Below are 17,445 nucleotides of genomic sequence, written 5' to 3' on the forward strand. Positions count from 1 at the left end.
TGCTAGATATAGCAATTGCTTGATATTAAAGGACTAGACTTTTTAATGCTGGATTTTGTGAACGTAATGTTGCAATAATTTTAGGCGTATAGTGTCATGCAATAAAAAGCTTTTAAAAGGTTCTGGGAAATCATGATGCTGTTTACAGCAGAGGGATGTTCCTTTATGGGTATTCACATAGCTTCTGTCTGCACAGAGACAGTATAGGTAGGGACATGGTAGCTCTGTGTTACACCTTCTGCTATTCATAATGGAAAGATGCAGAGTTGAATTACTCAGATGTGTACTAGGCTTCAGCAATTCCAGCTGAAATTCTCTGTGATAGCTATCAGCTGCAGCCAAAAGCTTTTCAGCAATATAGGCCAAGTGCTTTTGGATTGAGGGTGGGAAGATACAGGATTTTCACGTGAAAAATCTTGGTACTTTCAACAAAAAATCACCATCTTTTGAAGGAGGAATATGTTACAGAACTTGGCTCTTGTATTTGGAGTACATCTTTTCCTTTTAAAAATCCTTTCAGATTTGTCCAGCAATACTGCATTTCTTTTACTTTCATTCTGCATCAGCTAAAGTTTAGGAATTCCCAGTTGCTGGTTCTTTTCTAGCCAGTAGTGTCTGGTTTGGTGCATGTTTGCAGTGCTACAGAGGAGCTAACACATGTTCCCTGGCTTACTTGGCTGTTGTTGAGCATTCCCTTGCTCTAGGGTGAGCTGGGACAGGATGTTGAAATGGTGAGCATGGAGTGCTTTGTGGTGCTCTTGGTGACCTGATGCTGAACATCTGCATACTTACAGCAAACAGAAATTGGGCAAGTTGACTGTGCCAGAACTTCAAGGCAGTGCTGGGGAAGAAAGTCCTGGCAATAAGTGCTAGTGGAGGAGGAGAGGTCTCATGCAGAGGATCAGCTGGCTAATGCTGTCCTGAGGAGTTTCTTCGCCTTGCCTCTTGTATTTGGTGTCCTGAATAGCACTGCGTCTGCTCATTGAAAACCATGTTTTATCACTGGTGGTGTTCATTGCATCTTTCTTGGTACTGACTATCTTGGTAGCTTTTGTCTGATGAGTGAAAGTGATTGTTTGATGAGTGACAGATGTGATTCAAGTCAGTAGAGCCTGTGTTTTGAATTGTATTTGCTTTATAGTAATTTCAAAGATCTGTGGTAGAAAACCTGGTCGTATTAGTACTTCACAGACATAGTTTAGCGTGGAGCACAGAGGAGGTTTCCAAGAGGAAATGTATTTTCAGAATAAGATTAAGTGGAAATGCACTTCGAAAGTATGAGAGGAAAGCAGGTTGTTGATGTTGTAGTTTAGCCCCAACCATGCAGCTGTAGGTAACTACTTAAGTACTTAGTTACTTACTAAGTGTCATGCAGCTGCTTGCTTACCTTCCACCCCCAGGATGGGGAGCAGTCCAATCATGAAGGAATGTAAAACTTGAGAGTTGTGATAAAAACAATTTAAAAACTGAAATAAAACCAATAACAATAATTATAATGAAAAGGAGAGAGAAGGGGAGAGGAATGAAGCCCAGAGTGAAGGGAGAAAGGAAAACCATCGATGGCCAATGCGTTGTTCATCACCTCCTTTCTGATGACCAGCCAGTCCCCTTAGGAGCAATCGGCAGGCCTTGGGCACCCCCAGGGCTACATACTGAGCAAGATGTCCCGTGGTATGGAATACCTCTTAGGCTGGTTTGGGTCAGCTGTCCTGGCTGTGTCCCCTCCCAGTTTCTTGTGCCCCTCCAGCCTTCTCACTGGCAGGGCCTGACAAACTGAAAAGTCCTTGACTTAATATAAACATTACTTAGGAACAACTAAAAACATCAGTGTGTTATCAACATTGTTCTCCAAAACACAGCACTGCACCAGCTACTAAGAAGAAAATTAACTCTTTCCCAGCTGAAACTGGGACAGTTGACTTGCCCATTAGATGAACACCATCTGCATGCTACACTGAACTTGGGCAGGAGTGTGTGATTGTGTACCGCTTGCATTATCATGTATACATGTGCAGGAAGGGGTCAAAGTCTGAAGGCAAAATCAACAAGCCATGCTGTTCTGGCATTCCATACCTTGAAGGGTGCTTGTCTTGGCAGCTTGAATGCTTTGTTAACACCAGGCTGGACTGTGAGCTGCGTTATGCGCAAGTTTGAGTGTGCATATGTGTGGAGTGTGTGTACATGTAGGGACTCAGTATTCCAAACCAAAAGTGTCTGCGCTTGTTTAAGGTTAATTTGAAGGTTAACCTGAATTGGGTGTTACTTCCATTCTGCGTAGTACTGGCAGCCTTTTTCTTGTGCATGAACTGTCAGTTCTTAATATTGCTATGTATCTCAAAGTCATGTTAAAACTTTTGAGAATTTTTGGAGTTACTAGTCTGCTCGACAGCAGTTTACGGATTGTGAGGTGGTAAAGTTGGTGAGGGATTTTGTGATTTCTTAAAGGCAGTATTTCAAAGCTCTGTGTTATGGTGACTAAGCTTCTTAAATGGATGTTGCATAGTGGGAAGGCTGTGTGGCTTAGTATTGCACCTCCTTAAGAGTCCTCACAATCTCAAAGCCTGCCTTTGTTTGGCAAGAGAGCACCTTTTTGTATGTTAAGATGTCCTCAACCTAAAGACATCTTCCAGTGGGTATGATGACTTTACCTCTCTGCAGTACTGGAAGTTGTGTCGACATTTTTTTTTATGTCTCACATTTTCAGGTTTGTGGGGCATGCCAGACAATCATAGTATAAATTTCTTCAGAAGACAAATTCAGAAGAAATGACTAAGTGAGGAATGGCAGCAGTGGGGGCTGGGGCTCTGCAGTGCTGTTGAAGCTATGCTGAGCTGGTTTTCTAACATTTTTTAACATAATTCTAACATACTGACCAGAATGTGACAGTTGCATTTGTGTTTGTTTCTGGAGGTGAGATTATTTGCATTGTCAAAGCACTGACTAATGTATCCAGTTGTCTTAACAGCTGCTGCTTTTAACTAGTCATGGTGAGAACAGATTGCTTAGTATAACTAATAAAAAGCTGTTTAATGTGAAAAAAGACTGCGAACAAACATAACTGTTGCATTCAACATTCTTTAAAATCTCAAGATTGAAATGGTACTTCTCATGATGCTGTGTTCAGGCTGGGGGTGCTTTTTCTTTAAAAATGTTTCTCTTGTCTCGGGGTATAAAAATATATCTTTGTAGACTCAATTTAATTTTGGCAAATATAGTGTATATTTTGGCACTCTGTTGTGCTCTTGCTTGGTCCCCTCTTGTTTCATTGGTGTAGTGTTTCTCTTTTGCCTGGGCAATTGAATGGCTGTCTTGAGCTTTTGTTTTCCAAGTATCTTTCAATGCTAAGAACAATAAGAAAAATACCATCATCCTGTACTTGGCGCTTAGTAGCATATTGTTCCCCATGCTTTCCTTTTGTTTACTATAGGGATTTTCTGCCTTGGGTGTTAAGTTGCAGATGCTAAATGGTGCTGTTGATCCTGTCTATTTTGTTTGCATTTGCCATAGCTCTGCAGAAACAGACAACTGTATACACTGTTACTGTTGATTAAGTGGATCTTCACCTGTCTCAAAGTACTTAGGTACAGTATAGATAGAAAATTAGAAATGCCGTCTCCTCTTTTGATCCTCTTATGTTTTTTTCCTTTTCTGTAGGGCTTTTCCACACTGGGAAGTTAATGCCCAGTAAGTGAAGGTGTGAATTTACAGCAATACTCTGCTTCATGTCTCTTACTTTGTGGGTGCTGTGTTGCTGTCCCAGGGCTGCTGGGGTTGTCCTAGCTTTTTCCTGCTTCTGTGTTGCTGCTGTTGGCATCAAACGTGATGCAGCCACACGGGAAAGAGGGGCTTTCACAAGCCAAGTACCCCCAAAAGTGTCCCTGTCTGAAAATCCTGCATCATTGTGGGGGATAAACAAGGGACTTGCAAACGTCTGTCTGTCTCTTCAGTGCTTCTTTTTCACTTATGTTCCCCTGCTGCCATTGCTAATTCTGTGTTCTTTCACAGGTAGTCACATTGCTTCTTTGTCTGACTTTGATCAGTTATTTCAGTGGAAAGCCTTCATATTATTTCAAGCAGTGCTTTAATTGACCCCTAGAAATGTGTGGAGTTAACAGCCAGGGGATTCCCTTGCTTAAAACCTCTGTAATGCCTGAACAATACCTTTCCCACCACTAGGGGAAGCACCCGGGGCCTAGCTTTGAGGACCATGTGGACTATGGACATATAAGGGGAGGACATCCAAGAAAGGCAGTTCTTCCTTGGAACAGCAGCTATTCTGGCTGTTGCCTGATGATGAGAAATATTTGCAATTTGCAGCTTGGGGTAAGCTCAGCACTTACCCCGCTGCCTGGTAGAACACTTCCATGAATATTGACATGGCCCACAGGGTGTCTCAGCTATTCTAAAAGAGCCTTACGAATGCATGAAGCCCAAGACCAAGGGTTGTGGACAAGCTGCAGAACAATCATCAGCCTTTCCTTTGGTTGTCCTGTGTCCCAGTCTGCCCTAAGGTGGTTGTGTGCGATTTTTCTTTCCTGCATGTTTTGACTAAGAGACTCCCAGATATTCTGCTCTCCAAAATGCAGCCATTTTCTGCATCTTTCTGCAGCCACGTCTGGTACATATGTCTTACTAGTGAAAATTACTAAGTAAAAATAGAATGTAGTGTCCATAATAGAAGATACCTTTGAATCCTTCAGCCCATTGTCTAGTCTTGGAAAGCACCTTTTATGAAGATAAAATGAGTCAAAGTGGTTCCCTTAGTGAGAGGAATCTAAAGAACTTCCCTCTGACCCCTGCCACCAAAAGAATATGTGGATAGTTTTGAGGGAAGAGACTTCATCTAGGAAGGTACTTACTTACCCACCGCATGGGCTCCACTCTGCCTAGCTTTGAATAAAGCACTAGAGTTTCACTCCATTTGCTGTGAAATAAATTTGATTTGAGAGATATCCCTAGGGCTTTTTGTTTTGGGTTTATTTCTTTTCCCTCCTTTTTTTCCCTTGGTGTTAATTTCTCTGCTCTGAAAAAAGTGGAGAAGTGAAAATGAGGAAGAAACAAGAACCCATGTCTGTCTTCTCTCTACTCTCAGTAATAATATAGTTCATTTTCATAGTAGATCTTTGAACAGTTAACAGTGTGCGCTTTCAGTAATACTGTTTCTGTTACTCCAGTAAACCCTGGAATATTTTCTGTATTTCATTAGTTACTATTTTGACAGTGAACTATCATATAAAGAATAAATCATATTCATTATTTGACTTGTACTTTTGATAATACAGAGCTTGTTATGTTGTGCTTTATAATGTTTGACTCCCCTGACGTTCTTTTATAGGTGCTGTTTTGAATCTGACAGCTAATGAATGGTTTTGTTCACTTTTTAGACGAGACAAGCTATGGATTTGCATGGAGTTTTGTGGAGGTGGCTCTCTGCAGGATATTTATCATGGTATGTCAAAACAAATTCTTTAAAAGCTAAGTAAAGCTTATTTTCAAAAATGAGGTGTTTGCAGTGTTTTGGAATCAGAGAGGGGGAATCCTAAATTTAATACCCATAATATTCCATTGAAGGTCAGTTTTAGGTTATGTATTTATGTAATTGGTTGGGCTTTGGTTTTTTAAACAAAATTAGCTGTAGTGGGGGTTTTTGAGCAGCAGAAGTTATTTCCTTCCTTCACTAGCTCATATACCCATCACTACTTTTTCAAAAGCTTTACAATTGGACGATACTGTATGGTAAAAATAATAATAATAAAATATAATGATGGGCTCTCTTCCTAGCCATTTTGTTTCTAAGCTTTTGAACTTTGCTTTAGTATTATCTACTAGTACTATCCACTGCCTACAGATACTTAGATAAGTGGATTGATTAGCATGGATGCTCTTATCCTTTGTAAACAGTGATCTTGTTTTCAAGAGACAAAATGAGTTTTGAGGGATTTTATTGCCCTAGAATTAAGACTTGCGAGCGAGTAATGGCTCTGTGGTTCTCGGGTGATTGTTTTCAGAGAGGAAATCCGTCTGTATTCTAAATTGTGAAGATTTTACATGCTAGGATCTTCACATCTGTCTTCCGTGCATAAACGGCTTGTATACCTTTTCACATTTAACTTGGGTGCAGTTAAAATAAGGCACCAACTCACAGGTTCACACCATGCTTATGGCATAGTCATTTGAACATGGCCTTGTTGATTCTTTACATCTTAACTAGTGTCAGAAAAAGCATTGTGTCTGATAGGCTTTATGTGTGGCACCTGTAGAGTAGGAAATGAGCTCATGACACATAAATGCCTAAACAGTTGTCATACAGAAGCAGTTTCCTGTTGCAGCTGATTTTTGGCTTCTCTGCCAGTAGTTAAGAGTGGAAAGTTCTTTTCTGATCTTAATCACATTTCAAGGAGTTTTATTCCAATTGAACTATAGGCCTCCGTAATCTTTAGTAATTTAATCAGAATTTATTTTTTTTTTAAATAAACATACCTGCCTAGAAATACGTGCTCTGGGTGCTAATATCTTTAGCTTTATGTTGGTTTGGAGCTTTTCTTTCAGGAAGGGGAAGATGGATCTAGACCTCTTTTGAAGACATAGATATATGTTGCATGATAACTGATTTATATTATGGTTGTGGGTTTTGTAGAAGCTGAGAAGTTAGGTGCTTAAATCTTGTTTTGTTTTTAACTCCCTACTCCTTCAGTTTCCTTTGAGGAAACTCCATCCAACTTTTTTTATGTTTTCTCTGCCAAACCTGAGAAGCTTGCAGTGATGACTGCATTTTCTGGTCTTAAAACACTTCAGTTTCAGGATCAAAGTTCAGTGACTGGGGACAAGTTGCAGGCCATTCCATGCCTGCTGTTCTGTGTTTGGTTTACATATTTGTTCAGATTTTGTTTTCCTTTGAGAGACTTGAGTGAAGTGGGCAAGGGAGAGGAAGACTCCTTCCTTAGGGAAGCTGCTGGGCCTGCTCAGAGAGATAGTTTGAGAAGGTGCATTGTGTGGCAGGCCCAGGAGCAGCAGTGCTGGTAGCTCATGCAGAAAAGGGTTGAGAAGCTGCAGAGAGCACTTCACACAGCTGCAGGGGAGAGCAGGTCACCTGGCAGCGGGAAAGTGAGGAGGAAGCAGATTGCAAAGGGTAAAAGGAACTTCCTAGAGCTCAAAAGGGACTGAGCGGAGTTTGCTGCAGCTCTGAGTCACTGGGTTGGAAGTCCAGCCCTGCATAGAAGGACACAATGGGTTTGTGCAGGGAAAAGTGTTTTCCTTAAAATCACCGCTTCTGTTTCTTTTTCCTCTTAATTACTTTGTGATTTATATATGGAGGGAGTTAGTTTCCATTCCAATGGGGCTAGACATTTTTGAGTTTAAAAAATGTTTGGTGGTCTTTGGGATGCTCAATCTGGGGGAAAGTCTAAGCACATTTACTTTGAGGCTAATAGTGTAAGATCTTATCAGTGTGTCAGTGTGAATGGCAGTCATTGTATGGAGTGTGAGGTGTTTTGGAGTTGCATGGAGTGAATGGAGGTATGTATGGGTTTGGAATGGGCAGTATCTTACTGATTTTGAGAGCTGTTTTTTTTTTTTTTCCCCTTCCATTTCAGTGACTGGACCACTTTCAGAACAGCAGATTGCCTATGTTAGCAGAGAAACACTGCAGGTAGTGTGTTCTCAGGTTTTTGTGGTTGACTTTTAATGTGAAAGTATTAAAAGCTAAAACTAAAAGTTACAAATAAGTGTGATGCCATGGATGTACAGTGTTTGGCTGGCTTAGCATTTTTCTCAGACTTTTGAGGAGGTCCTGTATTATAGCCTAGAACTGATATAATTGTATAACCTCAAATTATCCTGGATAATTGGAAGAAAACTGTTGTCATCTTTCTGCTGTTAATTCTTTCTTTTTTAGAAGAGGGGAAGCAGCATATGTATTAATCCATACTTGTGGTACAAATTAGTTATTGCAAGTTTGAAGGAAAACTTAAAAACTCAGTTTTGCATATCTGATAGTTGATATGTGCCAGTAAGGAGAGAGAAAAAAAAAAAAGCCTATGTACTTGAGATGTTCAAGTTAAGGTCACCAGCCTCTCCTCATGGGTATGCTAGCTTTCATTTTCTTCCCTAAATTCAGTTCACCAGTAAAACTTAAATCAGAAATGGCTTTTTCGGTGGATGTCTTGCTTCCATGTGAGAGAGCAGTTCTTGGCCTCTAGTGAATGTGTATCTCTTGAATACCATTGGTTGAGAGCTGCTGTCTCTCTCAGACACTCAAGATAGCTTTGTCCCTGAGCCAGCTCCCTTGAATGCCATTTACCATGTCTCTAGGCTATTGCCAGAGATTGCAGACTTCTGACTTATAGGATGTGGCTTTTTCTTCCTTACAGTGAAGTCTTACATGACATCTGTTTTTTTAACCTTTAAACTGTCTTGTTCCTATAGAACCATAAAATGGTTTGGGTTAGAAGGGACCTTTACAGGTTCAGCCTCCCTATGGTGAGCAGGGACGTCTACAACTAGACCAGGTTGCTCAGAGCCCTGTTCAGCCTGACCTTGAATGTTTCCACAGATGGGGCATCTACAGCCTCTCTGGGCAACCTGTGCCAGTGTTTCACGGCCCTAATTGTAAAAAATGTCTTCCTTGTATTTAGTCCGAATCTACCCTATTAACTTAAAACCGTTACCCCTTTTCTTATTGCTACAGGCTCCGTCTGTCCCTGTCTTTCTTATAAGCCCCCTTTAAGGACTGGAAGGCCGCTATAAGGTCTCCCTGGAGCCTTCTACTCTTAGGCTGAACAACCCCAACTCTCTTCAGCCTGTCTTCATAGGAAAGGTGCTCCAGCCCTCTGATTGTTTTTTGTGGCCCTCCTCTGGGGGAGGGGGCCCAGTTCTCAAGCTGATCCAGGTTCCTCTGAATGGCATCCTGTCCCTCAGGCGTGTCAACTGCACCACTTAGCTTGGTGTCATCTGCAGATTTGCTAAGGGTACGCTTAATCCAACTGTCTATGTCATTGATGAAGATATTAACAGTACTGGTCCCAATACAGACCTCTGAGGGACACCACTAGTCACTGATGGCCATCTGGACATTGAGCCATTGACTGCTACTCTCTGGGTATGACCATCCAGCCAATTCCTTATCCACCGAATAGTCCATCCATCAAATTTGTAACCTTCTCAGAGTATGGAGGAGTGTTTCGGTAGTCTAGAGTAAAATTTATGAAATCATTGTTTATTGTGTGGGAAGATTTTGTGGTTAATATGCATAAATTGCTTGTAAGAAGGAAACTTGCTACTTTGTGTATGTTTTTTAAGTGTTATCCATGGACCCATTTTTGTATATTTTAAAGTTGTCTGTAAATGCATGCTTACACCACTCTGACCAAATATAATGTAGTATTATATAGTGTATCATGTATTATATAGTGTATAATGCAGTTTCTGATACCTTGGTGTAGGTTACAATGCAGCAGTCACTTTTACTAGTAAAAAGTCTGAGCATATAGGCTATCTGTCCTTCCATAAAAGTAATTTGGCCAATGTCAATTTTGCCATCAGCTTCCATGAACCCAGAGTTTCACTTGAATGCTTAAAGTTAACATTTAGTCTCCACATTTAGAAGCCCATAAAACGGTCTGTTTTCAGAGAACACTTGCTATCAGTTCTGGTTGGAATCTGTGAGACTGATTCTGAAAATAGAGGTCCTTTAAATATGGCCTTTAAAGTACCTGCCTCCGGGCATTCAGTTTTGAAAATGGCAACCTCAAATTCTTCTAGGGCAGTGGTAAGAATGAGTGAGTTGTTGGGTTTTGTGTGTCAGTAGTATCCAGAGATTTAAATGGGAGGAGTGGACACGGGACTCTTCCAGCTAATGCCAGTTGTTGCAACAGTCAGGTAGGTTCTTTGATTAATTACACTGTACCAAAAGCAAGTAAGAGTTCAGTTTTTGGGTCTGCGTGTGTGCCTGTAGTGAGGACTCTGAAAAACTATTGGACCAACTGGGTGTTGTTAGTCACTTCCCCCAGTGAAACAGGTTAAAACATCTGTGAGTGGGGTTTTTTTTCTTAGTTTAAGGAGTTGAATTTCATAACTGATTAGCACTTCAGCTACACTGCATTCAGATTTTCATTAACTGACCAAAAAATACCCCAAAACTGTATCTTCAGTGGTATTGTTGTCTATCTGTACAATGTTGTTCACATGAAAATCTGAAATATCAAGTCATGTAAGTAATTGTTCCCTCATTTTTCCTGCTGGTACGTTTAGGACCATCCATGAAAATGCTAATCATTGAAAACAGTCTTTATTTTTGCAATCAACTTCATGATGTGCTGCATGAGCTGGCAAAAAATGTCTGTTTTAACATGGGTATCTCCCATGAAAATGTAGTCTTTATGGAGGTTCATGACTGCAGAGTGAGGATGTTGTTTACGTGACGTTTTACCCCTGGAAGAAAATTTTAGAGACAAGCCTTGAGTGACAAAAGTGATGTGCCTCTGATTTGTCATGCATGGATTTGGTTTGATAGAATTCTTCCAGGATTTCAATTTGGAGTTTCTGACACATGTTGAGTCCTAAAATGCTTTGGTACTGTCATCAAGATCCAGAGAGACAGCCTAATGCTTCCGCAGAAATCCATGAATGAAAAGTTAACTCCTGTGTTAGACTTGAATTGCTGCCTGCTAGTGTGCTTCTTCGAGACTTAACTGAAGTGTGTAATGACATAGGAAATAACTGCATTAGGTATCCAGTGATCTGACTGCTGAATAGAAGACTGTTAGGCAATTTAAAAGTAATTAACTTGGTCTAAAAAGGTGATAGTTGCCATGTCCAGAGGAAATCTTGGTGGGGTAATGCTTTTCTTACAATAGGTGTGGTGACTGGTATTCTTTCCATCTAGCTGGTGTTTTAGGTACTATGCTACTACATGTATTGAATTTGCAAATGCAGTTCAGATACGCTAACATAAATGTTCTTCAGTCAGTGAGTTGTTTAGATAGTAGAATTGGATCCTAAATATGTCTTGTAATTAAGTAAGAAATGTATCTAAAATAAAAACCACTGGACTAAATTATTATCTAAATGTTTTATGCAGGGACTATATTATCTTCACAGTAAAGGAAAAATGCACAGAGACATAAAGGTAAGTAAAAACCAAAGGGAATTTTGTTGTGTTTAAAATAGGTTATATCACCTCTGATGGGTTTGTAATGTTATGTATCAATTTTGGGGATATTTAAGAATATATATGTTTTTCTGTCTATTAGAATAAAATTTTCTGCCCAAGGGAAGAAGAAATCCTTATTTAAAAATGCATGCATGGAAATAGTTTGTTCTTTTAATTGGAGTCAAACATACTGTTTATTTAGACCAGTGCTGTAAAATTTAGGCATCAGTTGATGTCCAGAGCAGCACGTTCAGATGGCTGTAAGGGTGTGCTCTGTGCTCAAGTAAGTTTAGTCTTTTCCAAGAAGCTTGACATACCCTTGTCTTTGAACTAGCTAGCGAGCAGAGCTGCTGCTTTGACGACTTGCTACTTTTCTTGGTCAGTGGCTGCTGTTCTGCATGGTTCTTGGAAACTACTTCTGTCTCCTTCTTCACATGCTAAAATTAGAGAGAGTACCACAGATCAGGCTCTTAACACTGCCTTACTTAAACCTTCATCTCAACAAAGCTGTATCAAAGGTGGCTTGTTCAGACTCTTACACTCTCTTCTATAGTTTCCTTCTGGTGCTTCCTGTTAACTTTTTGTCCCTGGAGTTTTACTCCCTACTGTTTCCCTTTCCAAGCTCTTCCTTGCCCAGACTGCAGCTTAAAATTGGCAGGCTTCCTCCTGGAAATATGACAGTAAATTTTCATATTCCTTTGTGTTGTATAGGGGGCTGGTTTTGGTTGGTTGGTTTGGTTATTTTCAGACAAGGGGTGCAGTGTACACAGCAGTTTCAGCTGTAGATATCTTAATACAGCCTGATTCCAAGTTCTCATTGACTGCAGAAGGATATTTTGTCTTTTCAGCAATCATAAAAATAATTTCTGAATGAAAGTTTACTTTAGACACAAAAATTAAACATTTTTCATTATACTTTGCAAGGATCATTTTGCATTCTGTAAGGATACAGTGCAGATACTGCAGATACTTGTTTCTAAACAGAACCGTGCAGGTAAAAAATGCTTTCAGTGCTTACATTGAGAATTTTTTTTTAAAAAAAAAAAGCATGGAAATTTAAAAAAAAAAAAATGAGCATGGAAGAATACTGTCTTCATCTGCAGATCCTCTGACTGTTGAATTATGTTTGCTTCCCTCTGTAGTCAAGTTACATATTTAGAGTAGCTGTCCTGTTAGTCTTGAAGGTGAACAAGGTCAAGAGAATGTTAACTGGACTGTCACACTATTGACCAAACTCTGTTTATAAGGCTCATTAACTATACTTGTATGATGTTTGCCAAAGTAAGCTGCATTTTACTGCAAGCTTGACTTTTCATTCTCTGTGAAAAGCCATAATCTGTAAAAACAGTTTTTTGGAGGCCTATCTGTGCTGCCTTTCCATCTAGTTTATGGGCAGTGCTGACTTAGAACTGTGTTTAGTCAGTTCCAGCTTTCGCTCAACTCTGCCTGTACCTGGCTTCACTCTTCAGATCAGGTTTGTTCTTAGTCTTTTTATGTCATAGTTCTATGGTACCAACTAGTGCTTTGGTTTAGTTGATTATTGAACTGAAGTGAGCGGTACATACTACACAACAGTGAACTCCTCAAGTCTTAGCACTAAACAGAACCTCTGTTGTGTAAGGACAGAAATAGTTTTGCTAAACACTTGAGTATCAAGGCAGATTCTTAAGGCTGTAGTTATCATGGCTGTCAAACAAGACAAAACCAGCTCCTACATGTGAAAAAATAAAAATCAAATTACTTCCACTTTGACCTTTAGAGCTCCTATTTCCTTTCAGTCAGTGTAAATAGAAAAGAAAGTAAGAATTTGCCAGCATAGGAAATCATCATATTCTGCTTTTTGAGAGGGGTTTTGTGTACAATGGAAACTCTGTAGTACTATAGGGTAGAGAGTACTAAACTAAAAATGTACAAGAAACCCCGCCTGTCCAAGTTTCTTCATATAACAGAATGGCAACTTGCTAATTTCACAAACATTGCCTTGGTAAGGCTACCGATTTCTTGAACATGGAATCCTTGGTTTGCCTTTGGCCCCTAGTTTGCCATAAGATTTCATGTACATTTTTTTACATAAGATATCAGAGGAATCTGCATGTTTTAATTCAAGTGTGCTTACTTTTTTTTTTAAGGGAGCAAACATTCTTTTAACGGATAACGGACATGTAAAATTAGGTGAGTTAATGCAATTTAGTGTTATTAACAGATTTTATATCCTTTAAAAAGCAGTCTTCATTATTTTGTTTAACAATGTAATGATTCATGTAAGGAATCAGTGAATATCAAAAGTCTTTCTCTTGCTGGTAATACCTAACTGCACCATCCAATTAGTGTATGAGGAATAATTGGAGTAGTTTTGGAACACTGAGGTAAGACTGATGGTGTAAGGTGGACGTAAAAATCAAATCACAGGTTTTCATAGAATTTTAATAAAATGTACCATCCAGAGTGTTTAAGTGTGAAGTGTACCTTGAAAGGTTATCTGAAAGTATCTCTTGAATAATAATGAATTATGTATTTTATCATGTTAAAACTGCATGTAACTGTTAAGACTTCTGTACTAGCCTGCTCTTCCTTGAGTTGATGAGGGGCATGTTTGTGTGCAGTATGCATATTTGGCAGGTGACTGAGAGGAGCTCACTGATGGATCTGAGATACACCAAGTTTCCATTATTTGCCTTTGTTTATTTTTGTTAAATATTTCCAGTATATTTAAGAAACTCTTACAGTAGGGAAACCAAACTTGTGTTTGTTAACAAATAATTGCATCAAGTCAGTTATTAACTGTCATTTTGGTTTTGCTTTCATTTTTGATAGCTGATTTTGGAGTATCTGCGCAGATAACAGCTACGATTGCCAAAAGGAAATCATTCATTGGCACCCCATATTGGTAATTCTGTTTTACTTGGCCGTTAATATAATAGTAACGTATATAATACTGTTGAAAAATTATAATTAGAGTCACTTTCTGGGTAGACTTAATCACTAAAGGCTGTGTCAGACTTTCTGATGATTGTATTACTTACTCAGATAATTCAGGATTTAGATTATCAGAGAAAATACTGTAATGCTCTGAAAACCTGAAAGGCTGGTATTATCACTGTTGACTAATGTATCTCAATTTAGTCAAACTATCAATAATTTTGCTTGTTTTTAACATTGATATTAATTTTTTTGTTCTTCCCTGATTTTCTGTTTAGGTGGTTTGTTTCTTCCCTTCCATCCTAAATGTATCTATTCTGCATCTCTTCAGTTAACATTGAGTTTCATTTGTTTGTCTCTGCAGATTCTTTTGCCACTTGTGGAATGTTTCCTCTAAGCAGTTTGTTCCCCCCTCCCCCCTTATTTGCTTGAACTGATTGAATTCAAACATAGATTTCTAGTCTGTCTGTATAGCATCTTCATTCTTCCCTCAGTAAACTAGTTTGCACAGTCTAAAGTTCAGCATTTTATTTTCTCCTCTTTGCACTGGAAGTGATTGTTCCCTTTTTGCGTTGAAGTGAGTGACACACGTTCTTCACTTCCATTGTATGTTTCCTGGAAAGATATTAAAAATTCTGTTGTCTGACAGCATAGTAGATACAAGATAAAAATGTATATAATGAAAAAACGTTACATTCATGTATTCGGTCTTGAAATAGTCAAACACAGCATTTTTAGCATTCTTCTGCAGTGTAAGTCATCCAAGGCATGGATTCACTTCCCTTTCAGAATAAGACAAACATGTATCAGTCATGATTGTGTAACTGGTTTGTGCCTCTTTCCTAAGTTGTCTGGGTGACTTTAGTCCTGGCGTGTATCACTGTGTAACTTCCAAATTGTGCCAGGCTTCTCAAATGACATACCATAACCTTAAACAATAACTTTGAAAGCATTACATAGGTTAAATGCTGATGGAAAGCATTGGGTTTTCCTTGCAAAGCTCAAATTTGAGAGGGGAGCGAGATTGTGGAGAAGAAAATCTAGTTGGAAACAGGCAGTGTTGAGGTTTTATTGGTCATTTGAGTTGTCTGGTCAGGTAAGGCTATGGTGCTTGGATGGGAGAGAAATGAAGGGCAAAACTGCTGTGCAGTGTCTTTAGTTCTAGTAATCCTCCTATTTGTCCTTGCGCTCCTCCTCCATGCCTTTCTAAAGTTAACCCATGTTCCCCTTCTACCTTGGTAACTTCCTCCTCCTATGATTTAGAGTGATTGGGCTTTTTTATGAACTCTCAAAGAAATTTATGTAAGTGTACTTTACTATGCAAACTTAATTTTACCACCAAACCTGATGATGTTTTCAGATCTACAGATAAGGATGTCTGTGTTTAAATAGTGCATCATTTGAGATGCTGCTTGCTGCTTTACTGGGTCTGTCATTAAGTGACATTAATCTGTTTTACCTATGTTGAGTTACATCTCCAATTCCACTGCTATTTTTCAGGTGATCTGGATTAATAAAGTTCAAACCTAAAAGATATTAACATGTTTTCCATCTGCTATGACTACATAGGACAATCAAATCCATAATTCACTTTGGCTGTTCAAAATATGTGACAATGCCCAGTGAATCATTTTTTTTTAGGTATTCCTATTTATATGTCAGTTATGTTTGTTAGTTTTTGCCACCTGAGGGTGTGGAACTACTTCTGTAACTTAAATGAGGTGTTCTGACATCACAGTGAGGCAGACTTGACAAACAAGGAGTGCTCTGTGCAGAGGTGACAGTGAGTCTTCAGGTCTCATGCTTTCTGGGTACAAGAAAGCTGACGTTTTGTTAATTTTGTTTTAATTAGAATTTTCTTCACAGTCAGTTGATCACTTTCTAGGGCAATATGTGAATATGGATATTACCTGGATTTTACTGCAGTTGAATACCTTAGACTCTTTGGTTCATAGGTTGGAAAAGACCTTTGAGATCATCAAGTCCAACCATTAACCCAGGACTACCAAGTCCACCACTAAACATTGTCCCTAGGCACTGCATCCAGTGCTTCTTGAACACCTCCAGGGATGGTCTCTCCACCACTGCCCTGGGCAGCCACTTCCAATGCTTGACCACCCTTTCAGCGATTAAGTTTTTCCTAATATCCCACCTAGACCTACCCTAGCGCCACTTGAGGCAGTTTCCTCTTGTCCTGTCCCTCTTACCTGGGAGAAGAGGCCAACCCCCCGCCCACGCCTGCAGCCGCTTGTCAGGCAGTTGCGGACAGTGGTAAAATCAACACCCCCAACCCCCTGCCAAGTCTCCTCCGGACTGAGCCCCCCCCCGGCTTGCCCCCCCCCAGCCCTGTGCCCCAGCCCCTTCCCCAGCCCCTGCCGCGCTCTGGACACGCTCCAGCCCCTCCACGTCACCATGGCATGTGAGGGGCCAGAGCTGAGCCCAGGGTTCGAGGGGCGGCCGCACCAGCGCCGAGCGCAGGGGACGGGCACTGCCCCGGCCCTGCTGGCCACGCTGTTCCGGGTACCAGCCAGGATGTGTTGGCCTTCTGGCCACCTGGGCACAGGGCCGGCCGTCAGCCAGCCCCCCCAGGCCCTTTCCCCTGGGCAGCTCCCCAGCCCCCTGCCCCCAGCCCGCAGCGCTGCCTGGGGCCGCTGTGACCCCAGGGCAGGACCCAGCCCTTCTCCTGGCTGAACCTCGTACAAGTGGCCTCGGCCCACGGGCCCAGCCTGCCCAGCCCCCCCCGCAGAGCCCCCTGCCCTCGAGCAGATCAATGCTCCCCCCAGCCTGGAGTTTGTTGTGTACCTGCAGAAAAGTCTGAGACAGATTGGTTTCATCCACTTACTGCTAAATAGGTGTTTTGGAAACTGCGTATTAGTTACTAGAATGTGGCTGAGGAAAACTCCATGTATACATTACATAACTTTTTGCACATGTATATATATCCACATGTAGAACTAATATGCTGGAAGCTTACAGATTGAGAGCTCTAGAGAAAGAGCCTTAAAATGCTTCATACAGAAGAATGTTTGATTTATGGTGAGAATTTTATCTAAAAATGTCTTTTACCCCTTTAGGATGGCGCCAGAGGTTGCTGCGGTAGAAAGAAAAGGTGGCTATAAACCAGCTCTGTGATCTGTGGGCAGTTGGAATAACTGCTATAGAGCTTGCTGAACTTCAGCCTCCAATGTTTGACACTACATCCAATGAGGTTAGTAAGTGTTTAAAGCTTGGTGGATAATACAGCTTTGTAAGTAATCCATTTGGAGTAGTGGCTATGTGTGCTTATGGTGTTTTGGGGGTACTGCAAGGGTATTGGGTTGTAAGTGTTCTGAATGTACATGATGGAAATTATAATAACTCCTTTTGGTGCATAAATA

At 40.4% G+C, this 17,445-nt stretch overlaps 1 protein-coding gene across 1 annotated transcript in view; it reads left to right on the forward strand.

Moving 5' to 3' along the window:
* Positions 1-17,445, forward strand: part of MAP4K3 (mitogen-activated protein kinase kinase kinase kinase 3) — an 84,559-nt gene that overhangs the window by 13,437 nt on the left and 53,677 nt on the right. Inside the window, 8 exon segments of the mRNA XM_037390906.1 lie at positions 5,385-5,449; positions 7,593-7,648; positions 11,078-11,125; positions 13,279-13,321; positions 13,964-14,036; positions 17,143-17,185; positions 17,187-17,261; positions 17,263-17,276. Of these exon segments, the coding sequence (XP_037246803.1) occupies positions 5,385-5,449; positions 7,593-7,648; positions 11,078-11,125; positions 13,279-13,321; positions 13,964-14,036; positions 17,143-17,185; positions 17,187-17,261; positions 17,263-17,276 (417 nt within the window).

The sequence above is a fragment of the Falco rusticolus genome, chromosome 6 (assembly GCF_015220075.1).
Source record: "Falco rusticolus isolate bFalRus1 chromosome 6, bFalRus1.pri, whole genome shotgun sequence".
NCBI classification, from domain to species: domain Eukaryota; kingdom Metazoa; phylum Chordata; class Aves; order Falconiformes; family Falconidae; genus Falco; species Falco rusticolus.